At 45.9% G+C, this 23,214-nt stretch overlaps 1 protein-coding gene across 1 annotated transcript in view; it reads left to right on the top strand.

The window, feature by feature from the left end:
- Positions 1-11,134: 11,134 nt before the first annotated feature.
- The window catches only part of NOX1 (NADPH oxidase 1), a 91,447-nt gene continuing 79,367 nt past the window's right edge, over positions 11,135-23,214 (top strand). The window contains exon 1 of the mRNA XM_073573097.1: positions 11,135-11,232. Coding sequence (XP_073429198.1) covers positions 11,188-11,232 — 45 coding nt within the window. The 5' untranslated portion in view covers positions 11,135-11,187. The remainder of the gene's footprint in view (positions 11,233-23,214) is intronic.

Raw genomic sequence — 23,214 nt, 5'->3', positions numbered from 1 at the left:
CACTTTGGTCACAGGCAGCTGTGCCATCGAGCGTGTCACATAGCGCTCAGATATCAGTGGGCCTCACACAATCCACAAGTGTCCAGTGTCCAAAAGTGTACGCAGAGATTCAAAATCTCCATTATCCTCTCGTCACTTTGGTCACAGGCAGCTGTGCCATCGAGCGTGTCACATAGCGCTCAGATATCAGTGGGCCTCACACAATCTACAAGTGTCCAGTGTCCAAAAGTGTACGCAGAGATTCAAAATCTCGATTATCCTCTCGTCACTTTGGTCACAGGCAGCTGTGCCATCGAGCGTGTCACATAGCGCTCAGATATCAGTGGGCCTCACACAATCCACAAGTGTCCAGTGTCCAAAAGTGTACGCAGAGATTCAAAATCTCCATTATCCTCTCGTCACTTTGGTCACAGGCAGCTGTGCCATCGAGCGTGTCACATAGCGCTCAGATATCAGTGGGCCTCACACAATCCACAAGTGTCCAGTGTCCAAAAGTGTACGCAGAGATTCAAAATCTCCATTATCCTCTCGTCACTTTGGTCACAGGCAGCTGTGCCATCGAGCGTGTCACATAGCGCTCAGATATCAGTGGGCCTCACACAATCTACAAGTGTCCAGTGTCCAAAAGTGTACGCAGAGATTCAAAATCTCCATTATCCTCTCGTCACTTTGGTCACAGGCAGCTGTGCCATCGAGCGTGTCACATAGCGCTCAGATATCAGTGGGCCTCACACAATCTACAAGTGTCCAGTGTCCAAAAGTGTACGCAGAGATTCAAAATCTCCATTATCCTCTCGTCACTTTGGTCACAGGCAGCTGTGCCATCGAGCGTGTCACATAGCGCTCAGATATCAGTGGGCCTCACACAATCCTCAAGTGTCCAGTGTCCAAAAGTGTACGCAGAGATTCAAAATCTCCATTATCCTCTCGTCACTTTGGTCACAGGCAGCTGTGCCATCGAGCGTGTCACATAGCGCTCAGATATCAGTGGGCCTCACACAATCCACAAGTGTCCAGTGTCCAAAAGTGTACGCAGAGATTCAAAATCTCCATTATCCTCTCGTCACTTTGGTCACAGGCAGCTGTGCCATCGAGCGTGTCACATAGCGCTCAGATATCAGTGGGCCTCACACAATCTACAAGTGTCCAGTGTCCAAAATTGTACGCAGAGATTCAAAATCTCCATTATCCTCTCGTCACTTTGGTCACAGGCAGCTGTGCCATCGAACGTGTCACATAGCGCTCAGATATCAGTGGGCCTCACACAATCTACAAGTGTCCAGTGTCCAAAAGTGTACGCAGAGATTCAAAATCTCCATTATCCTCTCGTCACTTTGGTCACAGGCAGCTGTGCCATCGAGCGTGTCACATAGCGCTCAGATATCAGTGGGCCTCACACAATCCAAAAGTGTCCACTGTCCACAAGTGTGTGCAGAAATTCTAAATATCCCCTGTCCTATAGACACCTTGTACCTTGTTTTACATTACTATATAGTTTGTTGGATTTTGTCTACATTTCTACCAAAAATGAGGAAGGCTGGTGGAAGAGGCCGTGGAATTGGGCGGGGGTTGGCAGCTGGTAATGATGGTGTTGGTGGTGGATCTGATGGTAGTGGCAAGAGCAAAATAGGACCGAATGCAGGAGGTGCTGACCCTGCGTCATCGTCTGGCTACATAAGGCCTCGAACGCTTAGTTTTCTAGGAGTTGGCAAACCGCTTTTAAAGGCAGAGCATGAGGAAAAAGTTTTGTCTTACATTGCTGACTCAGCCTCCAGCTCTATCGCCTCCTCTTCTTCAGTTGTAAAAAGTAAAAGCACTGAGTCGTCATTGGAGGCTCATGTTCATGAACCACACCTTTCCTTGTGTCCTTCACCCCAACCAAGATTGAAGGATGAAGCAGGCCATACTACTGATTACTCCATGGAGCTGTTTTCACATACCATGCCTGGATTATCAAGTCAAATGGTGAATTACCCAGGCCAAGATGAATCTGACATGGAGTGCACTGATGCACAGCCGCTGATGGATGATTCTGCTGGTACATTCACTCAGAGCACTACATTGTCCTCGCAGTGTACAGAGCCAGATTTTGACCCTGATGAGACTCAGGTGCCCCTTCCCACACACTATACCACCATACACGGTGACACAGAGAAAGGTGCACATGACATAGAAGAGGAGGTGATGGATGACCCAGTTGTTGACCCAGATTGGCATCCATTGGGGGAAGAGGGTGCTGCTTCCAATAGCTCAGATGAGGAGCATCCACAGCAGACATCGACATCGCAACAGCTGTTATCTGGCAGGCCCGGAGCACTCCAAAGACAGGTTCCAAACATCAAAAGAGTTGCTGGACAGCTTGTCCAGAGGGTCAAAAGATCACAGCGTGCTAGGCCGCAAAATGTCTGCCAAAGTAGGAAGAGTGCAGTGTGGCACTTTTTTGAACAAAATCCTCATGATCAGGCCAAGGTTATCTGTAAGAAGTGCGCAAAGACCTTTAGCCGAGGGAAAAATCTGAAAAATTTGAATACCAGTTGCATGCTTAGACATTTAACCAGCATGCACTTGCAAGCGTGGACACAACACCAAACCTCAAGTGCCACATGTGCAACTGATCACAACTAAGGTAGTCAGCAACGCTACATTGTTTCCCCCACTGTAAGCCCACCGGTTAGCACAGCAGCAAATGTTGAGGTGTCGTTGCAAGGCCACAGCAGTCAGGGAATCCCACTGTTATATCAACGAAAGACTGATTCTAGGCCATCAGAAAGAACACCAACTCCATCACCATCATCAACCCTCTCTCAGTCCGCCCTGTCCACCGCTACTTCCACCATATGCAGCTCTCAAGTCCAACTCACCCTCCCAGACACTAAGAGTAGGTCAAGAAAGTACTCAGTCTCTCATCCGCGCACACTGGGTTTGAACGCCCACATTGCCAAACTAATCTCGTTTGAGATGATGCCCTTTCGGTTGGTGGAAAGCACAGCTTTCCGCGAACTCATGGCCTATGCAGTACCACGCTATGACCTACCCAGTCGCCACTTCTTCTCTCGCAAAGCCATCCCAGCCCTCCACCATCATGTGAAAGACCGCATTGTCCATGCACTCAAGCAGTCAGTGAGCGGAAAGGTGCACCTCACAACTGATGCATGGTCCAGTCGGCATGGCCAGGGCCGTTACGTGTCCATCACTGCGCACTGGGTTAATGTGGTGGATGCAGGGTCCACAGGGGACAGTGGTGGTGGGACAGTGCTGCCTAGCCCACGGTATAGGAAACAGTTGGCTGTAGGTGTTCGACCCTCCTCCTCCTCCTCCTCCTCCAGAAGCGAAAGCTCGTCCACAGAGCGCAGTCGTACGAGCACTCCATCTGCAGCTGCCACTGTTGCACACGATGTGTCCCCCTATCGAGCAGCTAGTGGAAAGCATCAGCAGGCTGTGTTGCAGATGATGTGTTTGGGCGACAGACACACCGCCGAGGTGCTGGCCGAGTACTTGAAGCGACAAACTGAGTCATGGCTGGGCAGTGTACATCTTGAGGCAGGCAAGGTAGTTAGTGATAACGGCCGTAATTTTGTGGCAGCCATAGCCCTTTCAAAACTCAGCCACATACCTTGCTTGGCTCACACCTTGAACCTGGTGGTGCAGTGCTTCCTCAAAAATTATCCGGAGTTAACAGCCCTGCTCCAGAAGGTGCGAAGACTGTGCGCGCACATCCGCCGGTCGCCTGTACACTCCGTTCGTATGCAGAAGCTGCAGAGATTGCTCCACCTTCCCAACCACCGCCTCATTATCGACATTGCAACAAGGTGGAACTCCACCCTGCACATGGTGGAGCGGCTGTGCGAGCAGAGGCAGGCCATAATGCATTTGTGGGAGGATACACGGCCAGGCACTTTGAGAGCAGACATGGAGTTGACAGGCGTGCAGTGGTCGAAGCTGAAAGACCTTTGTAAAGTCCTTCAGTGTTTTGAGGAATGCACACGGCTGGAAAGCGCAGACGACGCCATCCTAAGCATGAGCATCCCACTTATGCGTCTGCTCATGCAAACTTTGACGCACCTTAAGGAGCAGGCGTCTGCAGCCAATGTTGATGAGGAGGAAGAGGAGGAGGGAATCCTTGATGACATTCAGCCATTGTCTGCTCAGGGACCTCTCCTGGACGAGGTGGAGGAAGAAGAGGAGGAGGAGGAGGAGGATGATGGGGATGATTACTTAGGGGAGGAGGATGCATCTCGTGGGGCAAGTGAAAATGTTGGCGTGGCAAGGTCTGGTACAGGGTTTGTGCGTGACTGGAGGGATGTGGATTTGCCAGAAAGTGCTCCTCCACCCAGCACTCGCAGTGCATCATTGACACCGGGAACATTGGCCCACATGTCAGATTATGCCTTGCGGATCCTAAAAAGGGACCCCCGCATTGCCAAAATGATGAACGATGACGACTACTGGTTGGCCAGCATCCTGGATCCACGCTATAAAGGCAAATTACAAAACATCATGCCACAGGAGAACCTTGACCTAATATTGGCTAATAAACAAGCAACTCTGGTAAATCGGTTGCTTGAGGCATTCCCAGCACACAGCAGCGGTGATGGTTCTCACACGAGCCGTACGGGCCGGGGGCAGCTTGGCAGAGGTGTTCGTGGTGCACACAGCAGAAGTGGCGTTGGAGACAGGGGTTTCATGACAATGTTGTGGACTGATTTTTCAAATACCGCTCACACAACTGGTAATACTGCATCGATGGAAAGTGACAGGAGACAGCAGTTGTCAACTATGGTTACAAACTACTTTTCCTCCCATATCGATGTTCTCCCACACAGGTCATTCCCCTTTGACTATTGGGCCGCTAAACTGGACACCTGGCCTGAATTGGCCCAATATGCCTTACAGGAGCTCGCTTGCCCAGCTGCAAGTGTGCTATCGGAAAGAGTCTTCAGTGCAGCTGGATCAATCCTGACAGAAAAAAGGACCCGTCTGTCAACCCAAAATGTGGATGATCTAACCTTCATTAAAATGAACCACGCATGGGTTTCCAAGGATTTTGTCCCACCTTCCCCTGATGACACATAGGGTGACAGAAAAATGGCTTGCTTTGGTCCACCTCTTCCTGGTACTTCACCTATTTCGCCTTTTGCATCAGCTGAATGTCCAACATCAACATATGCCACTTTCTAAAACTCCCTAACTGTGCTGCCTCCCCCCCATGGCCGGGGTAACCACCTAGCGCACGACACCGTGCGAGTGCCGTTGCCCTGGACAGGTGGGTAGGCCGACTCTTGGGCGCGGGCACTGGCACAGGGTCCCTCATAGTGCAATCAAGTATCTCTGACGGTGGTGGTGCACACCCGCCGTCAGACACACCGCTGTACTATGAGGGGCCCAGTGCCAGTACCGACGCCCAAGAGTGGGACCCCTTGCTTGGGCAGGGCCCCAGCATTTGCAATCTTTACCTCTCCCTGCTCCTCCGCTGTGTAATCTGGGCCATCAAATCCATACTGTGCCTGACACCGTCTGAGCCTGCCTCCTGAGACATATATTTTGAATGTGTACGCTATCCATACATGTTATCCAGGGATACGGTACCCTTTCTAACCTTTGTGCAATGACGTGCAATCCATACTGGGCCTAACACCGTCTGAGCCTGCCTCATGCTGTATAGACATATATTTTGAATGTGTACGCTATCCATACATGTTATCCGGGGATACGGTACCCTTTCTAACCTTTGTGCAATGACGTGCAATCCATACTGGGCCTAACACCGTCTGAGCCTGCCTCATGCTGTATAGACATATATTTTGAATGTGTACGCTATCCATACATGTTATCCGGGGATACAGTACCCTTTCTAACCTTTGTGCAATGACGTGCAATCCATACTGGGCCTAACACCGTCTGAGCCTGCCTCATGCTGTATAGACATATATTTTGAATGTGTACGCTATCCATACATGTTATCCGGGGATACGGTACCCTTTCTAACCTTTGTGCAATGACGTGCAATCCATACTGGGCCTAACACCGTCTGAGCCTGCCTCATGCTGTATAGACATATATTTTGAATGTGTACGCTATCCATACATGTTATCCAGGGATACGGTACCCTTTCTAACCTTTGTGCAATGACGTGCAATCCATACTGGGCCTAGCACCGTCTGAGCCTGCCTCATGCTGTATAGACATATATTTTGAATGTGTACGCTATCCATACATGTTATCCGGGGATACGGTACCCTTTCTAACCTTTGTGCAATCACGTGCAATCCATACTGGGCCTAACACCGTCTGAGCCTGCCTCATGCTGTATAGACATATATTTTGAATGTGTACGCTATCCATACATGTTATCCGGGGATACGGTACCCTTTCTAACCTTTGTGCAATGACGTGCAATCCATACTGGGCCTAACACCGTCTGAGCATTCCTCATGCTGTATAGACATATATTTTGAATGTGTACGCTATCCATACATGTTATCCAGGGATACGGTACCCTTTCTAACCTTTGTGCAATGACGTGCAATCCATACTGGGCCTAACACCGTCTGAGCCTGCCTCATGCTGTATAGACATATATTTTGAATGTGTACGCTATCCATACATGTTATCCAGGGATACGGTACCCTTTCTAACCTTTGTGCAATCACGTGCAATCCATACTGGGCGTGAGAACGGCTGGCGAGCTGTTAAGCAAGCTACAGCACCTGTCCAGACAAGTACAGGGATTCCCTAGCGAGGAGACTTATTTCATTGTTTTCAATGTTGGGACAGCAATTTTTGGGGAGCACTATACTCTGGAGAATGATAGATGGGGCCCACCATACACTGGAACATTCCAAAGGTGGACATCAGACACTGGAGCAGCATTTACAGGGCCCATTATACACTAGAGCATTAGAAATGGGGCCCATTATGTTTGGAGCATTATTTGGGCCCATAAGACAGTGGAGCTTCATCCATGGGGACCATCATATACTGTAGCATTATGTGGAGCTCATCATATACTGTTTCAAACATTATATGGGACCAATGATTCTGTATGGAGAAATAGATGGGCCTCGTCATGAGATGTAAAAAGTGAGGTATTTTTCATTGTACTATACCGCTATTTCTCTGCCGTATCGGAGCATGATGAGTTGTGGTATGTGTTAAAGGGGCGCTCTTTCGCCCAGGGCACATGAAAACCTGCAGCCAGCCCTCCCCCCCCACAACTTTAGCCAAATAACTTCCATTTTTCAGTGCGTAACTTATATTATGAAGTTAGTTAAGGTTGACAAGCTTAAGTAAGAAGAATTGATGCTTTTGGCATTCAAATGGGCACTGTTGGTGTGTTTCCTGTCCTCCTCTCACTGCCGACTTTTATTCCCCATTGACTTACATTGGGTTTCGTGTTTCGGGACGACCCCGACTTTTCCCTATAATCGGACGATCTAGCTCGACCCGACTTTTGGAAAAGTCGGGTTTCACGAAACGAAACGCGACCCTAAAAAACCAAAAAGTCGCTCAACTCTAGTCATTAGTAAACTGAGTCCACCTGTGTGTAATTTCTTCTAAGTATAACTGCAGCTGTACTGTGAAGATTGTGAACAATAAGGATCAAACAGCATCATGAAAACCAAGGAGCCCAACAGACAGGTCAGGCATAAAGTTGTGGAGAAAAGTAAAGCGAGGTTAGATTTAAAAAAAAATAGCCCAAGCTCGGAACATCTCACGGAGCACTGTTCAATACATCATCCAAAACTGGAAGGAGTATGGCACAACTGCAAACCTATCAAGACATAGCTGTCCACCTAAACTGACATCCCAAGCAAGGAGAGCACTAGTTAGAGAAGTAGCCAAGAGACATATGGACACTAGAGGAGCTACAGAGATCCACAGCTCAGGTGGTAAAATTTGTCCTCAGAACTACTATTAATCGCATACTCCACAAATATGGCATTTATGGAATAGTGGCAAGAAGAAACACATTTTTGAAAGCAAACCATAAGAAGTCCTGTTCGCAGTTTACAAAAAGCCATATCGAGGATACAGTTAGAATGTGGAAGATGGTGCTGTGGTAAGATAAGACTAAAGGAGAAGTTTCGGGGCTAAATGCAAAAAGCTATGTGAGTGAGAAATCTAATACTACATATCCCCTTAAAAACACCATTCCCATCATCATCACCACCATGGTGGTGGCAGCTTCATGCTATGGGGATGTTTTTCTTCAGCAGGGACAGGAAAGTTGATGGGCAGATGGATGGTTCTAGATACAGGCAGTCCTTGAGGAAAACTTGCTAGATGCTGCAAAAGACTTGAGACTGTAGTGTAAGTTCACATTCCAGGAGGACAACAACTCTAAACATCCTGCCAGAGCTACAATGGATGGTTTACACCAAAGCATATACATGTGTGTGAATGGTGCAGTCTGGTGTCACGAACTACTGCACTGGTTAGAAGTACTTCACCATCTGCTAGCAGTGCAAGAGTTAATCTGTTCAGCTGAAACTCCTGGAGTTTTCCTACCTGGATTGTCTCAGCTGTTCAGTGTTGGCCACTCCCCTCTCTATATATTCACCTCTGGCACTTGGGAATTTCCAGTGTTAGTTCTTGCTACTTGGTATGGTATAGGAGGTGTAGTTTCTGGTTGTAGTTGGCGTTTGTAGATTTATTCAGGAGTTTTGTGCATATCCTCATCCTGTCCTATTTTGTTTCTCCTTTTTTTACTTCCTGTGTTCCACTATGTTGTTTGGTGAGTATATTTTGTATGATTGTTATTTTCATTTATCCTTGTCCATCTTATCTTGTTTGGTATACTATATACTTTGTCTTCCCATGTCCTTGGGTGGGAGAGGGGACAGATCAGGGTTAATATAGGAGTATAGCAAGGCACTTGAACCTGGTGTCTCTACCTTCAGGAGTAATCCGGGAGACAGGGATAGACTAGGGCACCCCTATTTCTAGGGACCTGGTGGTGCCCACAGTTCCTAGGCACTGCATGACAGTGGTTCTACAAAGTGTGGACTCGGGGAGCCGAATATAAATGCATGTCACAATTTTCAGATTTATATTTAAAATATCTAGAAAACCATGTATCATTTCATTTACACTTCTCAAATACTTGTTACGTTGTGTTGGTATCACACAAAATGGCAATAACATACATTTAAGTTTGTGGGTGTAACATGAAAAAATGTGGAAAAGTTCACGGGAATGAAGACTGTGGAAAAGTTCACGGGGTATGAAGACTTTTCCAATGCACTGTGTTTTCATCCTCGTCTAGCGCCTCCAAAGCCAGAGCTGTCAATCAAGGAAGATGAGGGTGGAAATAAATGGAAAGCTAGTAGATGGGAAGGTGCAATGAACTGCTCAACCTTAACAAGGGGTTCCTCATTATCATATATAAATAAACAAGGATTTCTGGCGAATGCTGAAACAGATTTGGACACTGAAGGTACAATATTTCATTAGTACTTGCTGTATGTCCACTAGATGCAGGGGCGGACACTGACAGCTTGGGGCCCCTGTGCAAGAAATGTGTCTGGGCCCCCTTCCTTTTACGGCGTCAAATATCTATCTATCTATCTATCTATATATATATATATATGTATATATATATATATATATATACACATTGCCACGGAAGGTTCAGATATCGGTCAGGTGTCGGAGAAGGCCTGGGCTGTGAGGAAGAGTTGTTCTCTGTGCCAGTAGAAGACTGCAAGCAGCTCCAGGCTTGGTAGACAGTCCGGCTGTAGCAGAGGACCATTCCTGTGGGCCATTTCTTCCACTGCAGGCGTACGGTACAGAGTATGGGCTGGGGCTGTGCCTCATGGTACGGCGATGGCCAGTGTATATCCTGTGACTCGCATATCTAGGACTTGGGGCCTAGCGGGAAATACCGGTGACCCCCACTAGGGCCAGTGTAACGATCACAGGAGCTCATGGAGACTGATGGGGACAGGCCTAGTACTGAGAGTGACACCCGTCAACACGTAAAGGCATAAACAGCCATTTAACTGCTAGAAAATAAGACCATTCAGAACAGTGTATATAATAGAACACAGTGTCGGACTGGGGTGCTAAGGGCCCACCAGTAACATTGACTTTGGGGGCCCACTTTTTACCTGCATACAAATATTACATGACCTTGGTTCACAAATTTACCTATATCTCTAAATAATAATAAACTGGGCAGTTTGGTTAATGTATGATGAGATGCTGCTTTTTTCTGAACAGAGTCAATAAAGTGAATTATGACAAGTCCAGCCCATACAGTAAGGTTGGGGGCCCTGATTTGCACAGGGGCCCCTGTTACCCTATGGGCCAGTCCGAGCCTGATAGAACGTGTCATAGATGTTATAGTGCTGTGCAATAATATACATACATACACATACACACACACATCCATACATACACACACATACATACACACACATCCATACACACATACAGTACATACACACATCCATACACACACACATCCATACATACATACAGACACACATACATACATACACACACACACATACATACACACACACATACATACATACACACACACAGTGACAGCACCTGTCCCCAGCATCTCCGCCTCCGACTGCTTCGGCTTCCTCGCTCTCGCACAGTGGCCGCTGAATGATGACGTCATTCAGCGGCGCTGCTCTCAGAGACAGGAAGCACTGGCTCCTGCTTCCTGCCCGCCGCACATGAGGGCAATCTGGCCAGGGGCCCCCCGGAGCCTTAGGCCCAGAGAAACCGGCCAGATTGCCCTCATCATTAGCCACCCTGCAGGGGCCCCCTAGAGCCTCTGGGCCCCAGTGCACTGTATCAGTTGAACCGGCAGTATGTCCGCCCATGTCTAGATGTGCTTGTTTTGAACACTGATTTTTTTGTGCAGAAAAACTTGCGAGATCGAAGGGGTTACATTTTTCAAGTTTAAAGTATTTTTGCTGAAGCTCCAAATCATTTCTCAAGCTATGAAACGAGGAAAGGCTGGGTTTTGGGAATATCAGATTCATGCAATACTGGGTTGATTGTTTCCTCATTCCTATGAGATACACTGGGAATTTACCTGTTACAGACAAAGGAGTGACTAATATATACAACGTAATAAAGACAGAGCCCAACAAATGCAAATATTCTGAGTGCAACTGAAGGAGAGGAAAGGATACGACAGTTACAACCACAAAGACAGGCACTAAAATGGGAAACTGGGTGGCTAATCACTGGTTCTCCGCCGTAGTTCTGGTAAGACGCTTTATTTACATGATTCTTAGGTGAATAGATGTTAGTTAAATTGAAAATCTGTCACTTGTCTTCTTGAAATCGCAATATTTTTAGCAATACAGACAATAATACAATATATACAGCATGTAAAAAATGCATTCCAAATACAATGTTTTTTGTAGTTAGTCTAAACCATTAATTAATTAAAACTTATCAATTCTTTTAAGTTGCTACATATTAGGAAAAACCTGAGTAAATACAGTATACTGCCAATGAATCAAATATTGCATTTGTAGCAGGACAAATCTACAATAAAATCATAGGATAGAACTGAATTAAAAAAGCTGCAGGTGTGAATGAGAAAGTTGTAATCAATTCTATATGTAAATTCATTAGTATGCAAAAAATGCAAATCAAGTGTTTGATTCTAAAGATTGTAACATAGGTCTCGTTCTAGAGGTAAACAATTTGTTGGCGGCTACAATGTAAGGCTGGAGTCACACATCTGTCTATTATCATGTGAGATCAACGTGGTTTCTTTCTCAGGGGTCTTCCTATCGCTTCAGTATTTTTGTCACTGTCAGTAGACTAAACTTTTATTATTCATTGATTCTTATCAATGAATCAGTTAAAAATGGATGAGACTTGGGTGGAAGTGCAAAGTCTGTCCTCCTAGCTAGAGATGAGCGAATTTGTTTGGATTCGGTTCCAAATACAATTGTACTCGAAAATTGCTTTTGCAATGTTCATCGAACACAGCCGAATGTCATTAGAGTCAATGGGAGTAGAAATCGAATATGTTCGTAACCAATCATAAGACAAACATTTGGCACAAATAGTGTTCGGATATTGCTCGAATGTGTCAAAATCAGATTTGGGGCCAAAATCTGATCAAATTTGCTCATCTCTGCTCATAGGTACATCCGTGTCTCACAGATCCTCATAGGTGTTAATGGCCGAGTCTGAGCAGCAAAACGGATGAGGATAGGACTTGCTCGGAGTCTCACGGACCGGAGACATTGACTGATGCATGATGTATGTATGGCTCAATGAGACTCTATGGATCAGAGTGCTGTTTGGGAAAAGGACAGCACAACGAATAGAGGATTGTAGCCTGACTCTGAACCTTTTAGCAAAAAAAATTGATGAAAAAAATGAACCTTTTGTGATGACTCTGGAGAGGCTGAGTATCAATGGTAATGATGTGTGGTTTTCCTCTTTTAATCTAAAGTAACACACTGTAGTGATGATGATGAGCCTGATATAATCATGAGATGGTCATAGTATTCACCCCCTGCCTGTGATTGACAGGTGGAACTGATAGATGGTCCCTAACTATGATATGTCCCCCTCTCCATGTGCCAAACCAGCCTCATGTGAATAATAAGGAAACCAGTCATAGCTCGAAATTACTGGTATAAAGATTGGTGGATGAGGGCGCTGAGCCCTGGTTTCCTTTCCACTCCCCATTGCTGGGGAATTGAAGAGCCAGAACTATGGTGATCACCGGATCAGCTGTCATATTAAAAGTTCTTTATTTGAAACAGAACTTTTAAATTAAGATGTCCTGAAATAATTACTAGATATAACCATCATTTACCTATGACCAAGCTCTAAAATTATTATTATTATTATTATTTATTGTTATAGCGCCATTTATTCCATGGCGCTTTACATGTGAGGGGGGTATACATAAAAACAAGTACAATAATCTTAAACAATACAAGTCATAACTGGTACAGGAGGAGAGAGGACCCTGCCCGCGAGGGCTCACAATCTTCAAGGGATGGGTGATAATACAGTAGGCGAGGGTAGAGCTGGTCGTGCAGCGGTTTGGTCGATCGGTGGTTACTGCAGGTTATAGGCTTGTCGGAAGAGGTGGGTCTTCAGGCTCTTTTTGAAGGTTTCGATGGTAGGTGAGAGTCTGATATGTTGTGGTAGAGAGTTCCAGAGTAGGGGTGATGCACGAGAGAAATCTTGTATGCGATTGTGGGAAGAGGAGATAAGAGGGGAGTAGAGAAGGAGATCTTGTGAGGATCGGAGGTTGCGTGCAGGAAAGTACCGGGAGACGAGGTCACAGATGTATGGAGGAGACAAGTTGTGGATGGCTTTGTATGTCATGGTTAGGGTTTTGTAATGGAGTCTCTGGGCAATTGGGAGCCAGTGAAGGGATTGACAGAGGGGAGAAGCTGGGGAATAGTGGGGGGACAGGTGGATTAGCCGGGCAGCAGAGTTTAGAATAGATTGGAGGGGTGCGAGAGTGTTTGAGGGGAGGCCGCAGAGCATGAGGTTGCAGTAGTCAAGGCGAGAGATGATGAGGGCATGGACTAGGGTTTTTGCAGATTCTTGGGTGAGGAATGAACGGATGCGTGAAATATTTTTGAGTTGAAGTCGGCAGGAAGTGGAAAGGGTTTGGATATGTGGTTTGAAGGAGAGATCAGCATCAAGGATTACTCCGAGGCAGCGAGCTTGTGGGACTGGGGAGAGTGGGCAGTCATTTACTGTAATTGATAGGTTCGTAGGGGGGGTCACGTGAGATGGGGGAAAGATGATGAATTCTGTTTTGTCCATGTTGAGTTTCAGATATCTAGTGGAGAAGAAGGATGAAATAGTGGACAGACATTGAGGGATTCTGGTTAGTAGGGAGGTGATATCTGGTCCAGAGATGTAGATCTGTGTGTCATCAGCATAAAGATGATACTGAAAGCCATGAGATTCTATGAGCTGTCCCAGGCCAAAGGTGTAAATAGAGAACAGCAGGGGCCCTAGGACTGAACCTTGTGGGACTCTGACAGATAGGGGGCGAGGTGAGGAGGTGGTGTGTGAGTGGGAGACGCTGAATGTCCGGTCTGTTAGGTATGATGAGATCCAGGAGAGGGCCAAGTCTGTGATGCCGAGGGATGAGAGGGTCTGTAATAATAGGGAATGGTCCACTGTGTCAAAGGCAGCCGACAGGTCCAGGAGGAGGAGGACAGAGTAGTGTCGCTTGCTCTTGGCAGTTAAGAGGTCGTTGGTGACCTTAGTAAGGGCAGTTTCAGTGGAGTGGTGTGACCGGAAGCCAGATTGTAAGCGGTCGAAGAGGGAGCAAGAAGAGAGATGGGAGGACAGTTCAAGGTAGACGTGTTGTTCCAGTAGCTTGGAGGCGTATGGGAGAAGTGATATAGGGCGATAGCTAGATGCAGAGGATGGGTCAAGAGAGGGCTTTTTGAGGATAGGTGTGATGGAGGCATGTTTAAAGCTTGAGGGGAAAACACCAGTTGTTAGTGATAGGTTGAAGAGATAGGTTAGGGTTGGGATGAAGACTGTGGTGAGGTTTGGGATGAAGTGGGATGGGATCGGGTCGAGTGCACAGGTGGTGAGATGTGATCTTGAGAGTAGAGTGGAGAGTCGATCTTCTGTAATGGTGGAGAAGTTGGTTTTGAAGGTGGAGGGCTGGGAAGTCGGGAGGAAGGGCTCTGGGGGTTGTTGACCAAAACTGTCCCTGATGTTATCAATTTTCTGCTTGAAAAATGAGGCAAAGTCTTCAGCTGAGATGAGTGGGGAGGGAGGAGGTGCTGGGGGGCGGAGGAGAGAATTGAAGGTGTTGAATAACTGTTTAGGGTTGTGAGACAGGGAGGATATGAGAGATGAGAAGTAGGTTTGTTTAGCTGTGGCGAGTGTGGTCTTGAAAGTAGTGAGGGACTGTTTGAATGCGATGAAATGCTCGTTGGAGTGGGATCTTTTCCATCTGCGCTCAGCAGCCCTGGAAGCTCGCCTCAGCTCTTTGGTCAGGCTGGTGTGCCAGGGCTGTCTGTTGATTTTGCGAGTTTTGGTATGTGTAAGTGGGGCAGCGGATTCCAAAGCTACAGCTATTGTGGTGTTATATAGAGCGGCAGCGTCATCCGCATTGTGTAAGGAACTTATATCTGTAAGAGGGAGGAGGGATTCGGAGAATGAGTGTAGGTCAAGGTGTTTAAGATTCCTGCGAGGGTGTGAAAGTTTGTGGGGTGGGGATTGTAGACATGGAGTGAAGAGGGAAGAGAATGTGAGCAGGTTGTGGTCAGAGAGAGGAAGAGGTGAGTTAGAGAGGTTAGATAGGGAGCAGAGGCGGGTGAAGATGAGGTCCAGTGTGTGGCCATCTTTGTGGGTGGCTGTAGAAGACCATTGAGTGAGGCCGAAGGAGGAAGTGAGAGATAGAAGTTTAGTGGCAGCTGAGAGGGAAGTGTCAATGGGGATGTTGAAGTCGCCCATGATGATAGTAGGGATGTCCGCGGAAAGGAAATGAAGTAACCAGGTGGTGAAGTGGTCAAAGAAGGTGGTGGCTGGTCCTGGGGGGCGGTAGATGACAGCCAGTTGGAGGTTGGAGGGGGAGTAGATGCGCACAGAGTGCACCTCAAAGGAAGGGAGGGTAACAGAGGGTGGCAGTGGGATTGGGGTGAAGGAGCAGGTATCTGACAGGAGAAAACCAACTCCTCCACCATGTTTGCTGCTGGGGCGGGGGGTGTGAGAAAGGTGGAAGCCGCCATACGAAAGTGCAGCAGGAGAGGCTGTGTCAGAAGGGGTGAGCCAGGTTTCGGTGATGGCGAGGAAGGAGAGTTTGGTAGTAACAAAAAGATCATGGATGTAGGAAAGCTTGTTGCAGACAGAGCGAGCGTTCCACAGAGCTCCTGTTAGTGGGACTGGGGAAGCGGGGGCTGGGTGAATGGGTATAAGGTTGGAGAGGTTACGGAAGGTTGTGATAGAGCGTGGATGGGAGGTAGAAATGACTGTGGGAATATGGTGAGGAGGACCAGGATTTGGAGAGATATCACCAGCAGTGAGAAGGAGCAGAGAAAGTGTTAGCAGGTGGGAGCAGGAGAGGGCATGAGGGGGCTGTCTGTGTTTGGAGACAGAGGATTGTATGTTAAGGAACAGTTTTGAGGCGGAGGTGAGGTGGATGGGGAGGATTGAAGAAGAGATGAACAGTTCCTTACTAGGAGTAGGGATTAGGGGAATTAGCAGAAAGTGAAGGATTATTGGGGTGAAAGTGAAAACAAACAGAAACATTGTTTACAGTGACTGTGTCCAGTTACCTTCAGTTCCCTTCTGGTTCCATTCTGGTTTTAATTCTTAAATTAATCTTCACACTTCTAGCACACACTTATAGCAATCACAATGCAGACTGAAGTCTATGCAGACTTGTACTCTGCAATATATGTACAACTAAGTGCAGTCAGGTGTGAAGCAGAGAGGAGTGGTCTCTGCTCATCTTGGCCAGACAATTAAGAGTGGACCAGATGTATATGATCAAGCCAGAGTAAACAAGGTCATAAATAACACTGGGGTAAGCTGGGGTTAGCTGAAAGGCATACCATGTGAATGCTAGGTGCAGAGGCAAGTCTATGTGCAAAGCTGGGTGACGCACTGTGTGTCCTTCATAGACAGACAGCAGGAGAGCAGGAGAGCTGGGTGGATGGACATACCATGTGAATGCTAGGTGCAGAGGCAAGTCTATGTGCAAAGCTGGGTGACGCACTGTGTGTCCTTCATAGACAGACAGCAGGAGAGCAGGAGAGCTGGGTGGATGGACATACCATGTGAATGCTAGGTGCAGAGGCAAGTCTATGTGCAAAGCTGGGTGACGCACTGTGTGTCCTTCATAGACAGACAGCAGGAGAGCAGGAGAGCTGGGTGGATGGACATACCTGTCGGAAGAATAGAGATGCTTGTTAGAGTGCGATGGTGGCAGGTAGCAGGGCACAGTCTGTATTCATCCTTCTGGTTTTAATTCTTAAATTAATCTTCACACTTCTAGCACACACTTATAGCAATCACAATGCAGACTGAAGTCTATGCAGACTTGTACTCTGCAATATATGTACAACTAAGTGCAGTCAGGTGTGAAGCAGAGAGGAGTGGTCTCTGCTCATCTTGGCCAGACAATTAAGAGTGGACCAGATGTATATGATCAAGCCAGAGTAAACAAGGTCATAAATAACACTGGGGTAAGCTGGGGTTAGCTGAAAGGCATACCATGTGAATGCTAGGTGCAGAGGCAAGTCTATGTGCAAAGCTGGGTGACGCACTGTGTGTCCTTCATAGACAGACAGCAGGAGAGCAGGAGAGCTGGGTGGATGGACATACCTGTCGGAAGAATAGAGATGCTTGTTAGAGTGCGATGGTGGCAGGTAGCAGGGCACAGTCTGTATTCATCCTTCTGGTTTTAATTCTTAAATTAATCTTCACACTTCTAGCACACACTTATAGCAATCACAATGCAGACATGAAAGCTGACCACGCACATCAGACTGCCGTTGGCCAATTGCTCATTCGTCCAACAACCTTGTCATTACGGAGCTCCTCTGAAACCATGTCGGTTTCCGGGCTGCAAAGGGAAAGCGTGATTTTTTATTATATGCAGCGATGTTGGGATATTGCTGTATATAGCATAATTGATAAGACGATTGCAGCATTAAATTCCCTAAGGGGACAGTCAAAAGGTTAAAAAAAAGTTTTCAAAAAATAAAAAAAATATAAAAACTCAAATCACCCACTTTTCCCCCCATTAAAAATAAAGATATTAAAAAAATAAAAAAATACACATATATGATATCGAGTTCAGAATAGTCCGATCTATCAAAATAAAAAAATAATTAACCCGATCTGTAAACACCATAAATAAAAAAAAAAATCAAGAATAACCAAATTACGTTTTTCCACAAAAAAATGCTATAACAAGCAATCATAAAGTCACATCTATCCCAAAATGGTATCAATAAAAACGCTGTCTCGCCCCACAAAAAAATAAGCCATCACACAGCTCCATTGGCTGAAAAATAAAAACTCAGGTCTCGGAAAATGGAGACACAATCCACCAATTTTTTGTTGCAAATTTCAGTTGTTTTTTTCACCACTAAAATAATAAAAAAGTGGACATGTTGGGTATCGCCATAATCGTACTGATGAGCATCATCTTATTTCAAGATCTTTTTTACCACTAAAAGTACACCTTAAAAAACATTCCCAAAAAACAATGTCAGAATTATATTTTTTTTTTACAATTGCACCCCACTTGGAATTTTTTTTTAGTTTTCCAGTGCACTATTTGGTAAAAGTAAATGACGTCATTCAATAGTACATCTCATCCCGCAAAAAAAACTTGTATACAAAATTTCCCATGTTTTCAGTTGTGCACATTACTACAAATTCCCCTTTAAAACTCATGCATGCTCAGTGAAGCCAAGCATGCACGTGTATGGGGGAGTCAGCAAAGATTGCTGTCGGCCAACCACTAGCTACAGTTATTGGCATCTTGAGGCTATGTGCACACTTGCAGAATTGCCACGGAAATTTCCACGGCAATTCCGCAACTCCCTGCCGCGGGAAATACACATGCGGAATTCCAGCAAAATACTAGCGTTTTGCAAGTGTAATTAGCTTGCAGAATGCTAGCCTTTTCCAAGCGATCTGTAGCATCGCTTGGAAAACTGATTGACAGGTTGGTCACACTCGTCAAACATAGTACTTGACAAGTGTGACCAACTTTTTACCTATGCGGCATCAATAGTAAAAGATAGAATGTTAAAAATAATAAAAAAAATAAAAAATCGTGATATTCTCACCTTTCGGCGGCCCCTGCACCCTTCCCCATCCATCACGCGAGACCGCTACGTCATCACAGGTCATTGTCGCAAGGCATCACTGGGGAACGGGAGTTGGCAGGAGCATCGGTAAGGACCGGGATGGGTGCGGGGGCCGCTGGAAGGTGAGAATATCACAATTTTTTATTTTAATTCTTTTTTTAACAGGGATATGGTACCCAGGGCCTGGAGGAGAATCTCCTCTCCTCCAGACCCTGGGTACCATCCGCACATTTTCCGCTTACTTTGCGCATGGTGGGCATAGTCACATGCGGAAAGTAAGCGGATCAATGCATTCCTATGTGTGTGGAATTCCCGCGATTTCGCAAAAAGAATGAGTATGCTGCGTATTTCTCCGTGATGTGATTCCGACACAGAAAAATAAGCAGCATTAGCACAGCATTGCGGAATGCCATTAAATTCAATGGGTTGCATTATGCAAGCGTTTTTGCGGCGAAAAAGCGGCAAAAGCGCTAAAAATCCGCAACGTGTGCACATAGCCTGAGTCATGCCTCCTTATTACAGTCTGACAGGTCATGAACGGAAGGGACTTGCAAATTAACTTGTTTCCAAATCTGTACACACCCATTACGTCAATGAAAAAAACTACATAAGTTACCAAACTAGTTTCACTATAAAGTGCAGAATAAGTCGTCGTTATACAAAGCTGCAAATATTTGTTCTTTGATTTATAGTATAACTAGGTTTGAATAGGCAAAGTGTATAATTCTAATAAAATGCTGAAATTCTCCATTTTAAATGCTGAATTGATATTGAACACACATTTTATTGAAAGTACCAGAAACATAAGTAGCTACACGTTCTGCATGTGTGGTGGGTGCAGGGGTGAGGTGGGTATGGAACACATGAGTAGGGCCCCAAACGTACAGATGACAATAGAGCAGTGGGCAGCTCAGCAGATACCCCTGAATACCGTACTTATGAAAAAATTATTGTCATTACTTAAATTAACCCAAAAATATACTACAAAACAGACAAAAACCCTGAAAAGGAAAGTGTCCACTGAGTGAACACCAGAAAGTAAGAAAGCAATAGTACCAACTTTTTGCCCTTATGCAACCCTAAGTTCTCTTCATTGAAAGTAATAATGCCCCCTTTAACAAAGTAATTATGGCCCTTTAGAAAGTAATGCCCACTTATTGCTCTTCTAAAAAAGTTAAAATGCCACATTAGTGCCCACTATTGATGAGCGAGCATGCTCGGATAATGCGTTACCTGAACATGTTTGGGTGCATGTCTTGCGGTTGTTAGACAGCCGCAACACATGCAGTAATTGCCAGGGAAGGAGCGCCGTTTGACTTTTTAGTGCAAAATTGGCTGGAATTGAGATCAGACGCCATGTCGCTTTTGGAGAGCCCCTGATGTGCCTAAACAGTGGAAATCCACCACAAATGACACCATTTTGGAAACTAGACCCCCTAAGGAACTTATATAGATGTGTGGTGAGCACTTTGAACCACCAAGGGCTTCGCAGACGTTTATAACGTAGAGCCGTAAAATTAAAATATCATATTTTTTCCAAAAAAATGATCTTTTCACCCTCAATTTTGTATTTTCCCAAGCATAACAGGATAAATTGGACCCAAAAGCAATTGTGGAGTAAACCAAAAGTTGTCCAATTTGTCCTGAGTATGCAGGTACCCCATATGTGGGAGAAAACTACTGTTTGGGCGCATAGCAGAGCTCGTAAGGGATGTAGTGATGTTTTGGAATGTAGACTTTGATGGAATGGTCTGGGCCCTGGGGGTGTCATGTAGTTTTTGGAGAGCCCCTAATGTGCCTAAACAGTGTCAATACCCAACAAGGGCCCCCTTTTTGGAACTAATCTACTGTTTCCTGGTATGTGAATTTTATAAGTGACCCTGGATCTCACCGCAGCTCAGCCTGGCTGGGAACAGAGCTCAGTGAGATCCCTGCTAGCGCCGTGAGCGCTCACGGTTCTAGCAGGGATATTACCGGATCTCACCGTAGCTCAGTCCGGATGGCAACGGAGCCCAGTGACCGGAGGTAACCTCTATGATGTCACCCCTGGTTACTGATGGTGCATTCCCAGCAGCTCATTCACCAGTGATTCTCAGCGTGGACGTCCGCATCTTGTCACCGTCCAGGTTGAAAACTAATGTTTTTATGCTTGGCTGCTGTCACACGCTAAAAGACGCTTTCTATTGCAAAAAATACCGTATATTCTATCTCTAAATAAATATTTGAATGAAAAAAAAATAAAAGTACACATAGTTGGTATTAGAGTTGAGCTAAACGGGTCGGCCAAATTCAGAATCCGACGACTTTTGCTAAAGTCGGGTTTCGCCGATCGAAACCCAACCATAGCATGAGGTCGGCCATGAGGTCGCCGACGAGCGCCAAAGTCGCATTTCAAATAATGCTTCCAGCACCTTTTCTCTGCCAATCATCAAGGACACACACTGTGGGCAACGCGATTACGTTTGCAGCGGCCCCCACCATGTTAGAGAAGGGCATGCAAGTGATTGGCTGGCTTTGTGTGGCGTCACAGTGCCTATAAAAGGCCGTGACCGCCAACCGCCATCTTACTTCTGCCGATCTTAGAATAGGGAGAGGTGCTGATGATTATTCTGAACAGGGAGAGTAAAAAAAAAAAGCACTCCAACTTTTATTATTTTGTTCTGCTCAGTTACCGAGCATTCATTTTTTCACACACCGTATAGCGGTGTACGCTCCTCACACACTGCCATGTACCGGCTAGTATCACGGACAAATACAAGCTATCTGTGTGTGACTCTGGAAAAACAAACAGAGGAGATTTTCCATTTTTCCAGACCTACACCGCATAGAGCTGTCCGCTTTTCAAACAGTGAAGCTATCTGTGTGTGACTCTGGAAAAACAAACAGAGGAGATTTTCCATTTTTCCAGACCTACACCGTATAGAGCTGTCCGCTTTTCAAACAGTATCGTATATCTGATGTTTGATTACGGTCAAATCTATACAGAGACAGCGTGTGTCACTCCGTATAAAAATAGATGGAGATTTACAATTGTCCATACAGACACTGTATAGAGCTGTCCGATTCTCAAACAGTATTGTATATCTGCCATTCGCATTTCGGTCACATCTATACAGAGTCAGCGTGTGTGTGTGACACTCCGTAAATACATATACGGACATTTCCATTTCTCCATACACCGTATTGAGCTGTCCGATTCTCAAACAGTGTTGTATATCTGCTGTTCGCATTAAAGTCACATCTATACAGAGTCAGCGTGTGTTTGTGACACTCCGTAAATACATATACGGACATTTCCATCTCTCCATACACCGTATTGAGCTGTCCGATTCTCAAACAGTATTGTATATCTGCTGTTCGCATTACAGTCACATCTATACAGAGTCAGCGTGTGTGACACTCCGTAAATACATATACAGATATTGCTAGTTTCACTAAAATCGTATAGAGCTGTACACTTCTGATACAGTACCGTATATCTGCTTGTTGGATTACGGTCAAATACATACTGGTGGAGGGTCTGTGACTAACAAAACATATACGGAGATTTAGTTTTTTTAATACACCTTACACAGCTGTACGCTCCTCATACAGTACCATCTCTCTTCTGGTATTTTTTGGTACATTTTCCCAAACATGAGGAAGTATGGTGGAAGAGGCCGCGGATGTGGGCAGGGGGGCACAGCTGGTACTGATGGTAGTGGTGCATCGGTTGCTTCTGGCAAAAGCACAATAGCAGCTAAGGCAGGAGGTGTTGAGCCTGTGTCATCGTCTGGCACAAGAAGGCCTTTAAGGTTCCCTTTTCTGGGAGTAGGTAAACCACTTTTAAAGCCGGAGCATCAGGAACAGGTTTTGGCTTACATTGCCGAAACAGCCTCCAGCTCTATTGCTTCCTCTTCTGAAGTTACAAAAACTGCAAGCGCAGAGTCGTCAGTGCAGGCCTCTGGTCAGGAACAACACCTTTTGTTGCATCCTTCACCCACACCAAAAGTGAAGGATGCTGCAGCACACACTTCAGATTACTCCATGGAGCTCTTTTCACATACCATTCCTGGGTTATCAAGTCAAATCCTGAATTCCCCAGTCCAAGATGAATCTGACATGGAGTGCACTGATGCACAGCCACTGCTAGATGAATCTGCTGGTACATTCACCCACAGCACTACATTGCCCTCGCAGTCTACTGAGCCCGAATCAGACCCTGATGAAACTCAGGTGCCCCTTCCCACATACTATACTACCTTACACGGTGACACAGAGGAAGGTACAGATGACATTGAAAACGAGGTCATGGATGACCCAGTTGTTGACCCGGATTGGCATCCATTGGGGGAAGAGGGTGCTGGTGACAATAGGTCAGAACAGGAGAAGGATCCGCAGCAGGCATCGTCATCGCAGCAAC

The sequence above is a fragment of the Dendrobates tinctorius genome, unplaced genomic scaffold, assembly GCF_039654945.1.
Source record: "Dendrobates tinctorius isolate UK_male_01 unplaced genomic scaffold, ASM3965494v1 ptg000034l, whole genome shotgun sequence".
In the NCBI taxonomy this organism is placed as follows: Eukaryota; Metazoa; Chordata; class Amphibia; order Anura; family Dendrobatidae; genus Dendrobates; species Dendrobates tinctorius.
Note: the sequence above shows the minus strand (reverse complement) of the source record. Positions and strands in the feature narration are given on the sequence as shown.